Source organism: Dromiciops gliroides, chromosome 3, assembly GCF_019393635.1.
Source record: "Dromiciops gliroides isolate mDroGli1 chromosome 3, mDroGli1.pri, whole genome shotgun sequence".
Taxonomy (NCBI): Eukaryota; Metazoa; Chordata; class Mammalia; order Microbiotheria; family Microbiotheriidae; genus Dromiciops; species Dromiciops gliroides.
Window position 1 is genome coordinate 216,177,260 of NC_057863.1, and position 21,811 is coordinate 216,199,070.

The 21,811-nt window shown below is 38.4% G+C and overlaps 1 protein-coding gene across 2 annotated transcripts in view; it reads right to left on the reverse strand.

The window, feature by feature from the left end:
* NHS (NHS actin remodeling regulator) overlaps nucleotides 1-21,811 on the reverse strand; it is a 439,882-nt gene that overhangs the window by 23,031 nt on the left and 395,040 nt on the right. For both annotated transcript variants that reach the window (XM_043997830.1, XM_043997829.1), the window contains exon 3: nucleotides 12,086-12,219. In XM_043997830.1, the coding sequence (XP_043853765.1) occupies nucleotides 12,086-12,219 (134 nt within the window). The remainder of the gene's footprint in view (nucleotides 1-12,085; nucleotides 12,220-21,811) is intronic.

Consider the following 21,811-nt stretch of genomic DNA (forward strand, 5'->3'; position numbering starts at 1 on the left):
TTTACAAATGAGAAAACCCAGGATCACAGAAGGGATGTGACTTGCCCATGGTCAAACAGCTAATGAGTATCAGAGGCAGGATTTGAACCTGGCTCTTCCTGAGTCCACTACCAACATTCTAACGAAGATATAATACTACATCTCATTGAGTTACTACCACCATCTTTTGGCAATAGTTTAACAAGGAAATGGAGAATACTGCCTTGGCAAGGGCTAACATTGAATCAGGAAGAAATATTCTAGCCGGCAGATATAAAAACCTACTCTCCTCCTATCTCCTGGTTAGTCTACTGCCTCCTCAACTATCCATAGTTCCAGAAGGGCTTGGACAATAAATGACACTAAGGCACCATCTCCATTAGTTCTGCTCTTTTATTCTCCTGGCAATATCTTACCTCAACTGCTCTCACTTTATTCTCTTCCCCACTGGTCTTAGTCTGTTCACCTCCACAGCATTTCTAAGCACCAATCCGCCTAATAAACCTTTGGTCAACTTGATCCACCAGTGGACTGGTCAGACCCAGGTTAGTTCTACTTCTCTCCAGGATTCAGAATTTTACTTCTTCAACAATGGGTTTGTGATCACATTAGTCTGACTCTTGATGAACACTACAGCCCATATTTGATTTCTCAAATTGCACGATAGAATTTTTTTGTTAACTTGAATCATTTCCTAATCCACAAGAAGCCTTCATCTGGTGATTCTAATACTTTGTGGGCTATGATGTTTGGAACAATAGGCAGTAAATATAATTCTATGTAAATAAGAACCCATCATTCTGTAGTAATTTTTGTAGTAACAAAAGTAACATTTACTTTAAGGTTTATAAAGCACTTTTCCCAAAACAACCCAGTCAGGTAGGTAGCCTAGGTATTAGGAAGCTCTTTTTTTGGGGGGGTGAGGCAGTTGGGGCTAAGTGACTTGCCCAGGGTCACACAGCTAGTAAGTGTCAATTGTCTGAGGTCGGATTTGAACTCAGGTCCTCCTGAATCCAGGGCCAGTGATTTATCTACTGTGCCACCTAGCTGTCCCTAGGAAGCTCATTTTACAAAGAACAAGCTGAAGGTCAGAACAGGAAAGTGAGCTGCTCACAGCCACAACTCTAGTAAGCATGGGAGGCAGAACCAAACTCAGGTTTTTGATACCAAGTCAAATGCACCAGGCTCCCTCTCATTTTATATATACCACATTGCCTCTCCCAAAGTGAGAGCACTCAAATGAGATAAGATTACTCTAGTTGGTAGTAAAGGAAAAGTATTTTTAAAACTTTATTTTAAAAAATCATTGATTGGGGGGCAGCTAGGTGGCACAGTGGATAAAGCACCAGCCCTGGATTCAGGAGGACCTGAGTTCAAATCTGGCCTCAGACACTTGACACTTACTAGCTGTGTGACCCTGGGCAAGTCACTTAACCCTCATTGCCCAGCAAAACAAAAATAAAAACAAAAACAAAAAATAAAACATTTTTTTAAAAATCATTGATCTCTTCCTTTTTAATGCTACCAACATACATCTGCTTGGTTTTTCACTCAGCATTCCCTATTCTTTCTTTGGCTGCATTGGAAAAAAAAATCTATCTCTTGTCATGTTTTACTTTCTTCTAGATTTTATTTTATATTCTGGTGGGTGACTTATTTTCATTTGAAACCATAAAAAAGACATCTCTTTAAATGTTTATATAAGACTTGTATGTACCCCGACAGGAAAGATAAAAATCTAGCTTTTGTTTTTGATCTGATACCACGTGACATTCAGAGTTAATTATTAATATCATCTTACTCATTATTGTGAAAAATATTTAATAGAAAGTGGGAAGGACCCAGACCCTGAAACAAAGCCTTGGAAAGGGAAGTTGTTGTTCATGGGAAATCTTATTATGCTTGGACTGAGCAGACCAGGATTCTAGGTCTGGCTCCAAATTTGACTGGCTGATTCCATTTCTATTCTACAGGTGTGCTGTGTGGTCCACCTGTAGTGGTGAGAACATTGCACTGGAATCAAGTGGCAGTGCCAATTCTGCCACTAATTAGACATATGATCTTGAGCAATTCTCTGCAACTTTCTGGACCCCTTTACCCCTTTCCTTATGTGCAAAAAGAACAAAACGACTAGGAATTCACTACCACCAATAAGTAGGAATCAATGTAAATACATTATATATAAATGCATGTGCAGAACTCTGTGGAAACAAAACTAAAGGAAGGAACAATAAATTCAAGATTTTCTTCTTAGTGGATGATACTTCTAATATCTTCAAATCATTTCATAAAAATGAGCTCATTTATTTATCACAACACATTGGAGGATGAAGCATCAGTATCACACTAACTGATATGAAAATCTAAGGTATCAGGCAAAGAAAGGAATTTTTCTAAAGGCAGCCAAAGTACTAAGGTAATCCAACATAAGTTTCCCTCTCTCACCCTGACCCCGATGTTCTATAGGATTATCTGGTCTCTGGTGTTCTCCTTTAAATAATGTTATTTTACATACATATATACATACACACATATCCTCACACTGTGTGTGTGTATGCAGAAATATATATGCATATACACACATGTATTTACACACATATATCCATTTATGTATCCATGTATCCATCCTTCCATCCATCTATGTATCTAATGTGGAGAGGCCACTCTAAGATTTTTAAATTGTAGAGAAGATACCAATTTGTATTGGCAAAGGGAGTTTCCTTACAGGTCCAGTCTTTGTGTATGTGTGTGTGTGTGTGTGGTTTTCTATTATCACTTAGTATTCAAGAACTGCATGATATTTACCCAGGGTTTCAGAATACTGCTTTAAAGTCAGCTGTAGTTGGTTTTTCACAACATGAGGAGAGAAATGGGAACAGGGAGCCTGGGGCAGAGGCTATTACTACTGACTAGCTGGGTCCATCATTCAGTGGAACTGCTCTGCAGTTTCAAAAGGGGCAGAAAACACATCCCACTTGACCAGGGTCACCGTGATGTTAATTTCAGTAAGGATCGTATTCATCCTCTTCTGTCAGCTTTGCCAATTAGTGTATCTAATGCCGAGAGCTGCTTAGCTCCTTCCACACTCAAAAGCCACTAGCTCCTAAATAAATAAATAAGTAGAACAAAGGCAAAGGAGACTTTGAAGTATGTGGGGAAAATTCACTTTGAACTTCAAAATGACACAAATATCTCCAACTGGATGATGGTCATAGAGTGCCTGAGTTAGAAGAATGAATGGTTCTAACCATCCTTTCTCACCCTCTTATCCTTCATGCTCAGCTGGAGTGCTCAGATGCCAATGGTAACTGGGCAGCTGTTTCAGTCAGTCCTGAAGTTGAGTTAAACCCTTCAAATAATAATTCAGGCCAGATGTGGAGAGGAAAAAGCAGAGCATGTTCAGACTACCCCTTCCAGATTTAAATATATACAAAACCCTAAGGAAAAAAACTTTAAATATTCCCACACCATATACACCCAGTTTTGTTTTGATTTGAATAGATGTTACTTACACAGCCAAAGTACCAAAGTATGCAAGAAGAGCAAAACAGATTAGGAATATTATTTGTAAATGTAAAGAGGGTTATTTCATAGCCAGCAGCCCTGGGTATGCTAAAATGAATGGGAAATTTGCAACATTATCATCTTTCTAAATCAAATTAATATATCTTTTGGTACAGTGGAGAAAATATTGGAACTGGGGTCTCAGTTTTATTTTCCTCATCTGTCTAATGGGCATAAAAATAATACTCACCTCCCAAGGTTGTTGTGAGGATCAGATGAGAAAATATTTATAAAGTACTTTGCAAAGCTTAAAGCCTTAAATGATAGACATTTCTTAAGCAACCCCCCCCCAAATAATTGAGGAACAGGATTAATTTATAGGGTTTTGTTTTCCTTTGAATTATCCAGAGAATTTCTTCAAATTTCTGCTGAACATCAGTAGACATAAGGACATGGAGAATTTGTGGAGACTTCAATGGAAAGTGATATAGATAATTTGAGGACTAAAGTTAGATGCATGTGAGCATGTCATAGAAGCCATAAGCAACCAAGAGAGAAGACAGAAGGATGATTTAACAATGGCTGTATTAATCCATTCATTCAATAAATATTTAAACATAACAGTATTTAGATATTTCAAATAATATGAAAATAAATAAGACAATCCTTGCTTGCTCTTCAGGGACTTTCAATTTAGTAAGACAAGTGTGCTGACAATATAAGTACTATAAGACAGGTATGAACAAAAGTACTATTTCAGAGAAGGTAGAGATAACTTCTGGTGGCATTTCAGTTAGGCCTTTAAGGATGAGTTGGATTTTGATAGGTAGATATGAGGAAGAGGACAGAAGGAAATATAATAATAAAGATACATCTGTCAAGGATACCACAGGTATAATCTAACCTCTGAGGACTGAAAACTTTATAGCTTACCTAAGAGAAACTCACTAACTTACCTAAGAGGGCAGCATGGTGTGCAATGGAGAAAACATGTAATCATAAAAACAAGATTCAAATACTAGCCTGTTATTAAACAACTTGTATAAACCAGGATAAGTCATTTCATTGGACATCAACTTCCTGATCTGAAACATGAGGGAGTTGTACTTAATTGCCTCCAAGATCTCTTCCATTTCTGCTGATCTCTGAACTGTATTTTCAGACTTTTATTTGCTTTGTGACTTATTTACTTTTTTTCTGATTATAAACCTGTTTAGAAGACTCGGTTCTTGACTATCAAGGAAGAAAATGTGGAATTACTAGAGTGAGTGGTTACATTGTTGTAGTGTGGCCAAGGAGGCTTCAGTATTGACTTTAGTTTCTTCTGCTACTCATTTCAGCTCAATTCAAAAAACATTTATTAAATATCTGCCACATTCAAGACCCTTTATTTTCTCCTAGTCTGTCTGATGTGATGGTAATTATACTTGTGTGATTTGTCTTTTTTCTTTCTTTCTTAAAATCTCTGTTGCTACAATTTGTTAGTCTGTGAAAGGGACAAACTTTCAATCATTAACATTTTGTTAGATCTTTAAGATGCCCTAGATTTTTTGACATTTTCTCCTAGATTAGGGGAAAGCAGCACCCAATTTCATCTAGTTTGGAAACACATGCCATTATAAACCAGTATATGGAAATAATTTAACTTCCAACCCTGAAGTTAAAGACTTAGATTACAACAAAGCCTTAACCAGGGTGGGATGACTAGGGATTTGCCCCAGGATCCCAGAAATTAGGTGGAGTTGATATCACTTACATTCCTTAGAATCTTAGAAAAGATTAACAAAACAGGAAGCAACTAGATGGTCTAGTGCCTTTTTGCTGCCTTCCTCCTGTGTCCTGGAGCCTTTGTCTCCCTGACTCATTCAAGTGAATTTGTCTTAAGAAATTGATTTGAGGTCTTTTAGTGCTGCCTGCCATAATGATATTTAGTGAAGCTTGTTGCCGTCATAAAAATCATCAGGTTCACCTCTCCATCACCCTAGTTTTCTATACTGTAATGTTTGCCACTCGAGCTCCAGAGCATGTCAAAATGGCAATGTGTCTAGTCTCTCCATCAATGTCTGTAAAGATCATCTGAGTTTTCATGGCTCACTGCCCTGAGTTCTGCAGAAAGTAGCCTGTACCCAAGGCAAGAATCCTACCCCTGCAGAAAAGTTATTCACACTCACTGATGAATAACTGATAACTTCTGGTTATCTGAACCATTGGACTTAAGGAGTTCCTCCAGACAGTTTGACACAGTATTGACCAACTCATTCCCAGAAATATATGCTTGAGATCCTGATGATGGCAGAAACATGAAATGACATTGTAGAATGCAGAGTATGCTTTTTGTCAGAGTTCTGGGGGATCAAATGGAAATTCTGCATAGGGCTTGATTGCTTTTCTCTCTTGAATCTGCTGTCCTTGTTATACATTGAGTAAAGTTTCCATCTCAGGGCCACACTTATCTTTCCCTCAAGGCTAAGATCTAGTATAACTGCTATTCCCAAGTCTTACTCTAGAGGGCGATGGATTGCACTTGGGAATCTAATGCAGGATCAGATACTGAGAAGATTCTGAATAATATGATATCCATTTAGTTTGAGTCACAGATTTGGCTTTCCTGCTGCCAGTAACAGAGTTAGAGCAAGGACCTAGGTTCTTATCAACAAAACTGCAAAATCTTGGCTATGCTTCTGAATGATGTCCTAAAAGTCATTAAACTGTGCATACACTTCCACCTGGCAATACCACTTCCAGGCTTATATCCCTGAAATATTTTTTAAAAGAGGAAAAAGACACATATGCACAAAAGTACTTATAGAAGCTCCTTTTTGTTACAAAAAACTAGAAATTAAGGAGAATTGCTGATGAAATTATGGTATATGAATGTAATGGCATGTTACTGTTCAATAAGAAATGATCAAAGGGATAGCTTTGGAGAAACCTGGGAAGACTTGTATGGACTGATGCAGAATGAAGTCCTCTACATACCTACTCCCATTCCATCTGAAATTTCTTCAGCAGCTTGCCCCCTAGCCCCCTAAGTCATCCCCACTTATCTTCAATCTCTTCCAGTCTGCTAGCCACTTTCCTACTGCCTACAAACATGCCCGCACCTCTTCCTCTTCAACCCCTTCCTTTCCCCCTCCATCTATCCCTAGCTATCTTCCCATAGCTCTCCTGCCTTTTGTGACTAAACTTCTTGAGAAGACCATCTACAACAGTTGCCTCTGCTTCCTTTTCTCTCACTCTCTTCTTAACTCTTTGCAGCCTGGTTTCTGAATTCTTCATTCAACCAAAACTACTCTCTCCAAAGTTACCAATGATTTCCTAATTCCCAAATCCAATGCCCTTTTCTCAGACCTCATCCTTCTTGATCTCTGACCTGTCAGTAGTGATTGACACTGTTACTTACTCTCTTCTTTTTTTTTTTTTTTTTTTGCGGGGCAATGGGGGTTAAGTGACTTGCCCAGGGTCACACAGCTAGTAAGTGTCAAGTGTCTGAGGTCGGATTTGAACTCAGGTACTCCTGAATCCAGGGCCGGTGCTTTATCCACTGCGCCACCTAGCCGCCCTGACTCTCTTCTTCTTGATACTCTTTTCTCTCTATGTTTTTATGACACTCTTCTCTCCTGGTTCTCTTCCTACTTATCTGACTACTCCTTCTCAGTCTCTTTTGCTGGATTTCAATCTGCGTCACCAGTGGTAACTGTAAGTGTCCCATAGAGCTCTCTATCCTGGGCTCTCATCTCTTCTTTCTCTTTCACTTGGTGATTTCATCAGCTTCCTCAAATTGATTAAATTATCATTTCTATGTTGATGATTCTTATTTATTTATTTAGAATTTTCCCACCTTACATGTAAAACAAATTGTAACAACAATTTTTTTTTTGGTAATAAAGTATTTTTTTTCCCGTTACATGTAAAGATAGTTCTCAACTTTTGTTTATACAAGCTTTCCAATTTCAGATTTTTCTCCCTCCCTCCCCTCCCTCCACCCTCCCCTAGACAGCAGGTAATCTGATATAGGTTTATATATATATATATATACACACATATATATACATATATACATATATATATGCGTGTGTGTATGTATATGTATATATACATAATAACATTAAACATATTTCTGCATTAGTCATTGTAACATCAATTTTTAAAACTTTGTGTTCCAAATTCTCTTCCTTCCTCCCTATCCGCCCCTTAAGAACTCAAACAACTCAATGTAAGTTATACATGTGCAGTCATGCAAAACAATTTATTTATTTATTTAGAATTTTTCTGTTGATGATTATTAAATCTACTTATCCAACCCTAACCTCTCTGCTGACCTCCAGTCTTGCATTGCAAATGGCCTATTGCACATCTCAAACTGGAAAACATATTAATTATACATATTAAAAATCAACATGTCCAAAATTGAAGTTGTTCTCTTTCACCTCAGACCTTTCCTTCTTCCAAACTTCCTTATTATGGTCTAGGCTACCACTATCCTCTCAGTTCCCCAGGCTTGCAGCCTGGGTATTTATACTTGACTCTTGCTCCCCTCCCCATCATATCTAATCTGTTGCCATGCCTATTGATTTCATCTTTGTGACATGTCTTCTCTCCTCTGATACTCCATCCTCCACTCACCTGCCAAAGTAATCTTCCCAAGGCATAGGTCTGACCATGTCACTGCCTCCAGGATCAAATATAAAAATCTTCCTCTTTTTGGTGTTCAAAGCCCTTCATAAGGGCTGACCCCCTGATCTTTCCAGTCTTCTTATACCTTACTTCCCTCACCCCTCTGCCATGTACTCGGTGATTCAGTGACCTCTTGCCGTTTCTTGAACAAGATGCTCCATTTCCTGACTCCAAGCATTTTCACTGGCTGTCCCCCATGCCTAGAATGCTCTCCCTCCTCATCTCCCTCTTCTGGCTTTCTTGACTTCCTTCAAGTCCCAACTAAAATCCTACCTTCTACAGGAAGACTTTCCTCCTTTGATTATTTCCAATTTATCCTCTACATAGCTTATTTGTCCATAGTTATTTTCATGTTGTCTTCCCCATTGGCCTGTAAGCTCCTTGAGAGTAGGGACTATCTTTTACTTTTCTTTGTATCTCAGAGAGCCTAGCACAATTAATAGCACACTTAATAAATGTTTGTTGACTGACTGAAGTGAGCAGAATCAGAAGAACAATTAAAACAACATTTGAAAAAATTTTTGAGAGACTTAAGGAATACCCATAGTTTCAGAGCACTTATCAGATGAAATGAAACATGCTTCCCACCTCCTGAGAGGTGAACAACAGGACTAGTTTTCCAGGGTTTTTCTATAACCTTTCATTGGATGTTCAAGTGGATGGAATTCTAAGGATGTGTGGTCATTATTAATATTAAGAGCTAACATTTATAGAACACTTTGAGGTTTTCAAAACACTTTACATATGTTATCCCATTTGCACTTCACTACAACTCTATGAGGTAGGGATTATTATTATCTCCATTTTATAGATGGGGAGAGTGACTGAGAGAGGTTATGTTACTTGCCCAGGGTTACATAGCTACTAAATTTCTGCAGTGGGATTCAAACTCAGACCCTCCTGTTTTCAAGTCCAATGTTCTAGCCACTGTTACAATATAAAACCTCTTTGCTGAAACCTTCTGCATTCATTCCTAAATAAGTAGCATCCATGCCACTTAAAAATGTTTTTGTGGGAAGGAGGCTGGTCATGTGAACTAAAACTTGCTGAGCAATTGCTGGCTGAGAAACTGGCTACTGGGAACAATTGTTTTTCATTGTAGATGCAACACATTTATAATCCAGCCAGGGCAGAACCAAACTTTTAGTCTTTTAGCTCTGGAGGCAAAGATTCTAGTTGGGTTGACGGGGCTGGCCCTAGCCAAAAACTTCAAAGTAGGGAACATTTGTTTTCAAGTGTCCCTAGCCTCCCTTTTTCTCCCATTACAGCAAGGATTTTTAACCTTTTTGTGTCATGAACCCCTTTGGCCATCTAGTGAAGCCTATGGATCCCTTCTCAGAATGATGTTTTTAAATGTATAAGATACAGAGGATTACAAAAGAAACCAATTATATTGCAATAGTTATAAAAAATATATATCTTTTTTGGGTGAGGCATTTGGGGTTAAGTGACTTGCCCAGGGTCACACAGCTAGTAAGTGTTAAGTGTCTGAGACTGGATTTGAACTCAGGTCCTCCTGACTCCAGGGTCGGTGTTCTATCCACTGTGCCACCTAGCTGCCCCATAAAAATATATTTTTAAAAGTCTGCAGACCTCAGATCAAAACCTCTTCTCTATGGTGTCTCTCCCCTCCAAAATATCTGTATATTCTTTCCTTCCCAATATTCAGAACCTAACAATCATTCATACTATTATATAAATGAGTGCTATGGTTTTATAAAGGTAGTTGTATTTTAACAAGGAACACAAGAAGGAATCTCTAATTGTAAAATTGGAGTCATTGGTGGGCTTGATGAGCAATATATATTTGGGGGAAGGGGTTTCTTTGATCTCTTGAAATCATATCATTTAGGCAGCTTCATACTCTTTCTACCTATATGGCCAACTCTGTTGAGGAAATTCCATGGTAATCAGATCTTTATTACTCTCACTGCCTTTTCAGTTCACAAGCATTTTGTTCATGTAAATTGGCAGGTTTGGTTTCCTATAAGTTTTACTTGAAGAATCTCTGGTTCAAATTAAGTGTGAATCACTACATCCTCCCACTTGTGGGAGCCAGGGGGGTTACTTTGAAGTGGTCAATAAAGGGGGTGGTAGAAGGTTTCTCTCAGTGGTGGTCTTTATGGTGGGCTTTCCCATCTGGGAAGAAAGTTGGGTCCTTTTACAACTGGGACTAATCACTGGCTGAAAATGGGTCTTAAGCGTGTGTACACCTGGCAGTCGGCCAAAGGCTCTAACCAAAGGAGGAGGTAGCTGTACAAATGAAGGGAGGAAAACAAGTAGGCCAATCTGTACCATTCTGGAGCTTCCCCTCCCCATTGCCCCCCGTCTGTCCCCTTTCAAAAATGTCACTAGAGACGGTATTCGGTTACTTCTCTAGTGAGGCAGGTCAAAGAGTGCAATGTAGAAGTGGTATAACATGTCAGAAACAATGTCTAAGCATCCAGAGTAATTTAAATGTCATGGAGAGGTCAGGGAATTTCTTCCATTTGTCATCAAATAATGAAAAGTGTCCTTTCCACTGAAAGTTGGGCTCTTTAATGGAGATGCTACTGAACAGGACTTGACACTTTCAATTAGGGACCCACCCACTGGGGACCTAGCAGTATCAAATCCCTGGTAACTTCTCCCATCTTTTTGCATATCATCACAGAAGACTTAAAGGTGGCAGGACTGTATGATCTCTAACAGGACTTCCAGACTGGTTACATTGATTTTTATTTCAACTGTGTATCCATGATTTGCACTGTTCTCTTAACCCTTATACTCACAACACTGGTACCAAAGAAGGTAGGGCAGATGCCCGCACAATATAGGGATCATAGACTTTAGAGCTAGATGGCCCCTGTCCAAAAGAAGTACAAGCTCTTTGTGTAGTAATATGGGGTTCAACAGTCATTTAAAGATTAGGACATTGCTCCTTGTGATATCTCTATTTCTGCATGATCCTAAGGATTTTACAATCATATGTTATATATATTATATAACATATGTCATATATGTGTGTGTGTGTATATATATGTACATATATATCTATATATATCTTTGGAGTTAGAAGCTACCGAGTCCAACCCCCTCATATTATAAATGAGGAAACTGAGTCCGAAACAGATTGGAATACCTGGGTTAACAAAGCTAAGTAAGTGTCTGAAGCAGGAGTCAAATTTAGGTCTTCTTGACTCCAAACCCTTCACTCTCTCCGCTTCATCACCTTTCAACCCCTAAGTCTCCAGGTCTTCATTGTTCTCTATGGAGCTATCTTCAAAACTCAAAGGACAAGAAATCTTGTAGTGAATAGCCCTTGCTGAACGATAGGTTTATTTAGGCTTTCTATAATGATGCGAGCATAATTCTATTGCTTGATCCATAGGTTGGACTGTAGGGCATTGACAAGTGACAGTAACATCCATATTTCTTGGAAATGCTGAGCAATTCAGCACACAACACCGAATACCTCATCGAGGTGGTTGATCTGTTGCCTGAAAATGTTTCCCCATCTTATAAAACCAGAACCTACACTGTTATAAGATTGCCATTGTTACTTTTCAAAGAGTAATATTCCTTTCTTCCTATTTTGTCTTTGTTTCCCCCATAATACATTATTCCAAACTTTTCTCACCTTTCCTCAAACATTCTCCTAACTGTACATAATGTTTTGTATTACAATTAACTGTCATCCCTGTTACTTTAATCTGTCATGTCAGTCATCTCTATCACTCTCAACTGGTGGGATTAATCTTCAAAAAAAAATGACATAGTCCTTTGTTTCCAAGTATCCCTCAGTCAGTCACGGTACCCATCTTGAAAGAAGGGCAGAGGTGCCCATGCCAACCAGCCACCTAGGCTACCCATAGAACTAAATGATAGATACATAGTGATACATGGTGAATCAACTAAACAGCCACCGATAAGCAGAAATTCTTACCGCTAAAAAGTGCCGGTCCTTAAGCTCAAGCCTCTTCCGACTGTAGGATGAAGGTAAAGAAGGAAGTGGTGGTGCCACCACAGAAAGGGGAACAGTTACTCTTTGTTCTCGGTGATCCCCACGGTTCCGTTGTTCTGTTTTGGGAGAAGAGGGAGTGAAGAGAAAAATTACATTTTCTTTTTTAGGGAATATTAGCAAAAAGCTAAGAAAACATGAGTTTTAACTAGCCTGCAATAAAAAAAAAATTAAGGTTTCTGAAATATCTGACTAAAAAAAATCTCAGTGTATGCTTAATGCTAATTGGCAGATACATTTGAATGATCTGATATAATACAGTGTGATACACAGCCCTTATACAGTGTGATAGCTCAATTTAAGGCACAGATAGGTGGCACAGTGAATAGAGTGCCAGGCCTAGAGTCAGGAAGTCTCATCTTCATGGATTCAAATCTGACCTCAGATACTGACTAGCTGTGTGACCCTGAGCAAGTCACTTAACCCTGTTTGCCTTGGTTCCTTATCTGTCAAATGATCTGGAGAAGGAAATGCTAAACTACTCTACTATCCTTGCCAAGAAAACCTCAAACAGGGTCACAAAAGGTCATAAACAACTGAATAACACAACAAAGTTTTATTATTAAAAGTTCTAGAAGCACTGTGACTTTGTGTTTGCCTTGTTTCAACATAACATGAGGAAAAATTTCTTTAAGATTGAACACTGGAAAGTAGTCCTCTGTCTACATTGTGGAAAATTTTCATAGAAGAATATAGGTTCAGAAACAAAAGGATGGCTATGAAACCTTCAGGATTCAAAAGGTTATGGGAATGAACCTTGGGAACCAGGCAAGAATGAATGACTGATAGGTAAGCCATCACCTCTATGAACAAGTCCTTTAAGTCAGGGACTAATGTATAACTATGGAAAACCTGAATGTCAGTGGTTATTCAAGTGTGTTGTTAATTTCACAAGACTGTCTCTTTAATATAACAACACCTTATAGGTGCTTTAGTGAGTCTGCCAGTGAATCATCCCTACCCCTAACTCCCATACTTACAACTACCCCAAGTACCAGAATCCTAGTATACACTTAAGCTCAGGAATCCATAGTACCATCTCCATGTAAGAGGGTCTAAAGTGAACAGTAAGTTCTGTTGTGCAACATTCTATTATTCAGAAATCTCTATTAGCCAGAATCTCTATAATTTTATAATATAGTATTTGATTTTTATCAATTCTAATAATAAGAATTGACCTTGATGTTGTATGCTGTGGTTTACAAAGAGCATTAGGAATACCATCTCATTTAATTATCTGATCAGCTTTGTGAAATAGACAACACACATATGATTAGCCCCATGTTATTGATGAAAGGCTTGACTTCAGATCTAGTCTTTTTCTACCACACCATAGCCTCCTAAATTTTCATGCCCCCAAATAAACTGGATTTAGTATAGTTTTGGTTCTGTGTATTTCTTATTATATTCTAATTCTTTGAAACTTGCATGTATACCAGCTATCTGCAGGAAAGCTGCTTCAGGGGAGGCTGAGTAGTATTGATCTGGACCATGAAGATAATCAAATTAATTCACTTCTCCTACAAGATCTTTCCTCTCTTCTGCCCCAATTTCTAAAGTACACATAGTTTAGGAATTAAATGTTTGCTGCATTTTGAGAAATTCTGTTATATCTACCATCTTTAAGAAAGAAATTTGAATATATAGGAAGGAAACATTTATTAAACATCTACTTTGTACTAGGCATTGTGCTAAGCATTTTAATAAATATTTCATTTGATCCTCATAACAGTGCTGGGAGATAGGTGCTTTTATTAGCCTCATTTTACAGTTAAAGAAACTGAGGCTGACAGAGGTCCAATGACTTGCCCAGGGTCATATAGCTAGAAGTGTATGAGGCTGGATATAGTACCATTTACCATTCACCAGAGTATTTGATTAGCCCCAGAGTATATCATTCTCTAATTATGTTAGAAAAGTTTTCTAAATGTCCCTTTCATGTAAATATTTCTTTCATAGTGTGTTAAATTGGGGCAAAATTCCAAATCCCAGTTTGTTTGTTTTTTTACTTTAAACAATGTCAATTTCCCTACTGCCAAACTCTCATCCAGGTACTGGATCAGATTTTCCTCACTGAAGTCCCCAACTCAAATCACTACTTCAATTAATCAATCAACAAACATTTATTGTTTACTTTAGCACTGGGCTGAAGATTCAAAGAAAGGCAAAAACACAAAATAAGTCCCTCCCCTCTGAAAGAGTAATGGCAGAGACAACATGGAAATAAATAAATACATATAGGAAACATAAAGAGTATACCCGGGGCATCTAGGTGGCACAGTGGATAGAGCACCAGCCTTGGAGTCAGGAGGACCTGAGTTCAAATCTGGCCTCAGACACTTAACACTTACTAGCTGTGTGACCCTGGGCAAGTCACTTAACCCCAATTGCCTCAAAAAAAATTAAAAATAAAGAGTATACCCACATTATTCACCTAGTTCACTCATTAAAGCACATCACTCTACTTAAAGTCCTCTAGATCAGGTTATCATTGAGCATGGGCTTATCTCATTATCCACCCTTATCAACTGCATTCATATTCTCTGTAGACAGGGAAAATATTCTTGTTCTTCTTCATCTCCTGCTGGTAATATTTTATTCATGCTATACCTTCCATGCCTAGAATAACCTGTCATCCATCCAGCTCCACTAACTTTATTCTTTACAATCCTTGAACACTAGGCTTAAAAAAAATAAGCAACCAAAAAAATCTGCTTCCTCCAGGACACTGTCCCTGACTAATTCAGAACTTCTGACTTCCTTTTATAACATTCCATCGTACCTAATAGAGTGGCAGTGTATGGGAAGATGGTCTTTAAGGCAGTGTTTGTGCTTTACTAGAGTTAAATGATTTTTTTTCACCCAATGAATAATTTTAAAAAGTGGAATATTGTGTACTCTATACCTTTCAGTTAATTGTGTGGCTGTGAAGATGAGAAAGCCTTCTATTGAAAATCATCTGCAAAAGCTTGCTGTTTCCTTTCTCATAATTTCCTCAAGGATACTCTTGATGTGAGTATAAATCATTCTCATCTTGGAAACTACAACATGCTTTCAATAGTCTCAAGTTACTAGATGACACAAAACCCCATCTGTTTAATGCCAATATTCTCTCTGTAATACTATATATCTGGCAGTCATGAGACAACATAATCTCTGGAGAATCAAAATTTCACATCAATAGAGAGATTCATGGTGGGTCTTACTAGCCTTTGTCATGTTACTAACCATGTCTGGCATGCAAGCAATGGTGGGAAAGATATCCAGACGAGAGAGGAAATTGCCTAGTCAAAGTAAAGGAAAGCAGAAAGCCTGAATGCTACACCATGAAAAGACAGAAGACCTATGGGAGGCTTCCAGAACATTGGCTTAATTCTCTATGGTGGGTTTATATAAAGGAAAAGGATAAGAAATGAACAGGATGAGTTCTCTCCTACTAGAGGGAAGTGGCATGCCATGCAGATCACAGGTCCATTTAAGTATATATTTTTATATTGCTTATTTAACATGCTATTTATGTCATTTCTATGTAAATCCAATTGCTTATATTACATTTATTCCTGATTCATGCACCTTCTGAAAATCCATGTCCTGAAAGGCTGAGTATGAATTCTAAGCACAAAGAGCCTCTGAGCATGGGAGGTTTGGAAATGGCTGGGCAGAGGGCAAGACAGAGTCAGCTAAGAGGAATAAGCAAGGGGAAGGGACCTGGTAGAAGGATGGTGGCCATGCGCTAACAGTCCCACAGAGTAAGCCACAGGGAACAGCTTTGGGAACTCAGCCTTGGGGAACAACTATGTTTTTTGTGATCATCTGTAGTTCAGTACTATCCAGAACTATAATGAGTTTCTAATGTATCCTCCCTCCCTCTATTTTGGGAACCAAGTCTAGTACTCCCAAAAAACTTGCTTAAGGTGGCAGAAGGGCTGGGTACTTAGAACCTTTAATGTTTTATTGGCAGATCTATTTACCTTGCATTCTAATTCATCAAATGCAGTCTGGTTTTTTTTTCTCTGTGTTTCTTAGCTAGAACAGGAGAAGTTTCATGGAATTGAGGGTTCAAAGCTGTGAGTTGAGAAGATGATATATCCTAAAAGAGCCAAAAGACTGAGGAGAGCCAAAAGAAGGACTATACAGGATTAAACTATACATTGATATGTTCCATCTTAAGACTTACCTGGACCACATACATATTTTGAGAAAAAAAGGTTCCTTTATTCAATTTCTCACCCTTTGCCTACATCTTTTTCCTTTTAGTGAAATGAGAAGCTTTTAAATTCTTTTTGAATAAAGTATAATCAACTTTGACCCTAACAGGGAAGGTTAAAAGCTTCATTCCTTAAGATGAAAAGGAAGACGTAATTAATATTCCCACTTTTTCAACTTCATTCTTCATTCTTAACCCCTCTGTTTATTTGCTCTGGGCTAAGAAATAGGAATGACAGCATTTACAATTTACCACTAACCCTATGGAAAGATAGTAACAGTGATCTGGGACTGTAGCAGCTTGTTTATTCTTATTTATTCATTCAGATTGAGTGTATTTAACTGAGAAACTTGATAGAAAAGGAAATCTTAAAATGTAAATAATATTTTTGCATGATTTAACTAATCCCTAACTTAGGGTCTTAAAAAATAGAGAATTGCCAAAGAGATGGCTTCAATGAACTTTGCGGCTGATTGCTTTATACCTTTAGATGAGTTATTATTCCTTTTTGTTTGTTTGTTTGTTTTTTTGCAGGGTAATGGGGGTTAAGTGACTTGTCCAGGGCCACACAGCTAGTAAGTGTTAAGTGTCAGAGGTCAGATTTGAACTCAGGTCCTCCTGAATCCAGGGCCGGTGCTTTATCCACTGCGCCACCTAGCTGCCCCCAGGTTATTATTCTTTAGTAAATGACAGTATGAACCCTAGGGAAGGATACTGAGGGGGGTCAGCAGACCAGGCCCAAGATGCCCCCATGATTTCCTTTTCTTTTTCCATTTTAGAAGGAAAATATCAAGGGGAAAAGTATAAGTTTACTGTATTTTGAGTAAACACAATCTATTTCATTTGGCTAGGAAACACAGCTTGACTAAAGTATCAACACCAAATGTCTCAAATGGTGCTATGCACTTTATGGGAACTTAGTAAATGCATATTAATCATGATGAAAGTAAGAATCACTTAAGCCTGTACGGGAAAGAAGTCTAGATTTGTAGTGAGAAGGCAGGTTCAAATCACCTATTTGGTGCTTCTAGCCATGTGTGTTATTGGCTAAGCCTCACATTCCCTATCTATAAAATGAAGATAATAATACTTAAAGTGCCTATGTCATAGAGTTCAACAATTCAATTCAAAACATTAAGATGGAAGCAGTGTGGCATATCAGAATTGTATTATTAGTATACACCATATATTGCCTCTATGACCCTGGGCAGGTTGCTTAATCACTTAATGCTCTAAGCAACTTTCTAAACTATAAATTCCAAAGGAGGTTCTAACTTCCCTTGATATAAGAAAATTCCTCATGAAGGAGCTCCTTATATCAGGAAAACCACAGCTTTAGTCCCTATTCCTATCTTTATTTAGCATTCACTATATGCACTAAGGCTAGGCACTAAGGAGATACAAGGACAACCCTCCTCCCCGCCCCCCCCCCAATAGTGCCTTCCCCCATGGAGTCTCCTGTGGGTAAACAGGAGGATTAGGGAAGGGGGAATGGAGGGAAGGAGGTGATGAGGAAAGTATCTTTCCAGTATTAAAATGCTAAAGGAAAGCACCCCGTGATACTCTTATGAATATCTGTCAGTTTCAGAAAAGCCTCAACTGGATGATGATCCTCAGGTCAATTTATGGTAATAATTTGCCCTGTGCCTAGCATCTATTCACAAACCAGCTGCCATCAGGACATCACAATAGGTCCTGCATGCCTAGAGGCATGGAACTCACCATTTGGGAGAATGCCAGCTATCAGATAATTGAAGATAAAGAGAGCTCTAGCCCTTTGACCACATGAGATAGAACAGGCACACAAAATGAAATTTTGGCTGGCCCAAATCAGTCCTTCCTTCCCCTTTAATTTCTTCCATCCTTCTTCTTGCTTCACCTCTCCTCTGACTCAGCCAGGAAGACCTAGGTTCAAATCCCTTCTGGAGAATGGATATTTGCTAGTTTGTTGAGATATCTTTGGAATACTGTCTATAAATGGGGGAATTTCCACATGTGAATTCTAATATATAGACACACAAAGCTATTACATTTGTAAATATTACATTTATTATAAGCTGTGTGACCTTGGGCAAGTAATGACAGCATTACCTCAAAGAACTGTTATCCAGTTCAAGTGCCAAACTTTAAATCACTATATAAACATGAGTTATTATCAATATCCTATCATATCCTATCTTAGCTAGCCGGATAAATCAAATTTCAACCCTAGGTTTTCTGTTTATGTAGAACTATATTTGAATAGTTTAGTCTCTGTTAGTAAGGAATTAACCACTCAATCTTTGGTTCCTTGTTTCTCCTCTTTCCTTTACCAGCTTCTTGCTTCTAGGACATTGTTATTCCTTAAGCACACTACCAAAGTGGATGGGAAAAAGGGAAAATGAAACATTCAAGAGTCCAGTGAGGTTTCTTTAACTATAAAATGGGGAGAATAATAGCACCTACCTCCTCTGGTTGTTGTGAGAATAAAGGAAGATGGCATTTGGAAATTATCATGCACTATATAAATGTTAAGATGATGATGGTGAGGGTGATCCTCTCAGATCAGCCTTTTCCCCTTTTGCATGGCTCTAATTATTAGGAAGTTTTTTCTATCTCAAGCCTAAATTTTCATCTTTGAAATTTCTACTTGGTGCATCTAGTCTTGTACTGTGGGGCCAAGCAGATCAAAGCTAATAATCCCCTTTTCATATGCCAGTCTTTCACATAGCAGAGGACAGCTGTCATGTCAATCCTAAATCTTCTCTTCCCTAGACTAAGTATCCTTAGTTCCTTACCAATGAATGGTTGTATGGCATAGTCTCAAAGCCCTTGACCTTTATCTGTTCACCTTCTTCTGGACATTCTCCAGTTTGTTATCCTTTCTGAAATATGGCACCACAGACTGAGCACAGTATTCCAGATATAGTATGATTAGTGCAATCACCCCTCCATATTCTAAAGAATGCTTCTCAATGCAGTCTAAAGATCATGTTAATTTTTTTTACTAACATGTTCTATTTTTAACTCCTGAATCTTTTCCCACAGGAATTACTGTCTTAAGTATTATCTCCACCTTCCTCAAGAAGTTAATTTTTTGAATCCAAGATCAAATTTTATATGATTGAATTCAGCCCATTGTTCTAGATTGCTGACATATAACTTTTTTTTTGCAGGGCAGTGAGGGTTAAGTGACTTGCCCAAGGTCACACAGCTAGTAAGTGTCAAGTGTCTGAGGCCGGATTTGAACTCAGGTCCTCCTGAATCTAGGGCCGGTGCTTTATCCACTGTGCCACCTAGCTGCCCTGCTGACATCTTTTTGATATGGTCATCACTCACAGGCACAAATGGGAGATATTCCAAATATATGAGACATATGAGACACATATAACTATTACATTTCTTAACTATCATGACTTAGACAAAGAAAGAATTTTGTCCCTTAAGAGGAGTATATCTTTTTTTTTTTTTTTTGGCGGGGCAGTTGGTGTTAAATGACTTGCCCAGGGTCACACAGCTAGTATTAAGTGTCTGAGGCAGGATTTGAACTCAGGTACTCCTGACTCCAGGGCTGGTGCTCTATCCACTGTGCCACCTAGCTGCCCCAAGAGGAGTATATCTTCCTGGATGAGGAGCTGATCATCTCACTGTACTCAGAACAAATCTCCAGTATTGTGTTTAATTCTGGGCACAATATTTTCGAAGAACACTGAAAAATCAGAGTGTGTTCAGAAGAAAACAATCAGAATGAAGAGGGGTCTGGAAACCATGCCATTTGAGGGACAAGGAAACAAACTGTAATCAAAACTGACATAGGGCTTTACCTTCATTAATTTGTTTGAACTTCACAATGTCAACAACAATAACTAGCATTTATGTAGCCTTTAAAGTTGGCAAAGTGCTTTCTAAACATTATCTCATTTGTTCCTCACAATAATCCTGTGAGGTTGTTGCTCTTATCATCCCCATTTTAAAGGTGAGAAAACTGATGCAGAGAGAGGTTAAGTGATTTGCCCAGGGTCACATGGTGTCAGCACTATAGAGCCAGAGGTGGAATTAAAAGTCAAATTTCGTTTGACTCCAAGTCCAACATATGTTCCATTATACCACACCTGCTCCAGCTGAGACATTTAGCCTCCAGATATAGATGCTCAACCTTGAAAGGGGAACATTACAGCTATATTCAGGTATTTTAAGGGCTGTCATATGGAAGAGGCTTTATTTTATTTACTTCCAAGAAGACAGAATACAAATAGGTGGAAGTTCTAGAGAGATGGATATTGTCTCAATCTAAAGATCTTCATAACAGTTAGAGGTGCTTGAAAATGGAATGCACTTCTTAAAAGAGAGACAACAAGATAATGGGTTGAAGTCCTGCCTTTGACATGATGACTGTGGGACCTTGGGCCAGTCATAACCTCGTTGCCTCCCACTTTCACACTTTCTATGTGCCAGATACTACACTAGTCACTCAGGTTACAATGAAAAGAGAAAAAACAAATCCTGTTCTAAAGGAATTTTCATTCTTTTGGGAGAAAGAACATGAACATATATGTTTATACACAATACATACAAGGCAGTTAAATATAAGAGAGGGAAGGTACTACCCAGTGGGACTAAGTAACACTTTATGTAGAAGATTGTACTGGAACTGTGCCTTGAAGGAAGAGAGGTATTCTGTGACCTGGAGATAAGGAAGGAGTGTATTCCAGGAATGAGAGAAAATCACTATGAAGACACTAAGATTGGAAATAGAGTACTGTGTGGGAATAACAGAGAGAAGACTAGTTTGGCAGGACAATTGAGTTTGAGAAGGGAAATAATGCATAATGACCACAAGAAAGCTAGTTTGGGGTGAAGCTTTAAGGGCTTTAAAAGCCAAACAAAGGAATTAATATTTTATGCTGGAGATAATAAGGAGTTTCAGTAAGTAGGGGAATGACATGGTCAGATGTGCCCTTAAGGAAAGCCACTCTGGCAGTTGTGTTAGATAATGGATTGGAGTAAGAAAAGTCTTGAGGCAGTGAGACCAGTTATAAGACTGTTGGAATAGTCCAGGATAGGGGTGATGAGGCCTTGTGTTAGAGTCGTAGCTGCAGAGTAGACAAGTGAACAGATATGAGAGATGTAGTAGAGGTATAAAGACAAACATTTAGTAACTAAATGGATATGTAGGGTAAGGGTGAGTGAGGAGCTGAGGCTGATCATGACATTATGAAGTGAGGTTGATGGTGCCATTAATAGACATCGGGAGGGTTGATGAAGTTAAGGGGGAAGACAATAAGTGTGATTTATCATATGGTGAGTTTGAGGAAATGGCAAGACATTGAGGTAGAAGTGTTTATCAGGTAGTTGGTAATCTGTAGACTAGAGCTTTATCCTAGACTTCTTACCCTCCCTCACCCCACATATCCAGTCAGTTGCTAGATCTTGTTTCTACCTTCACAGCAAGCTTTCAAATCCAA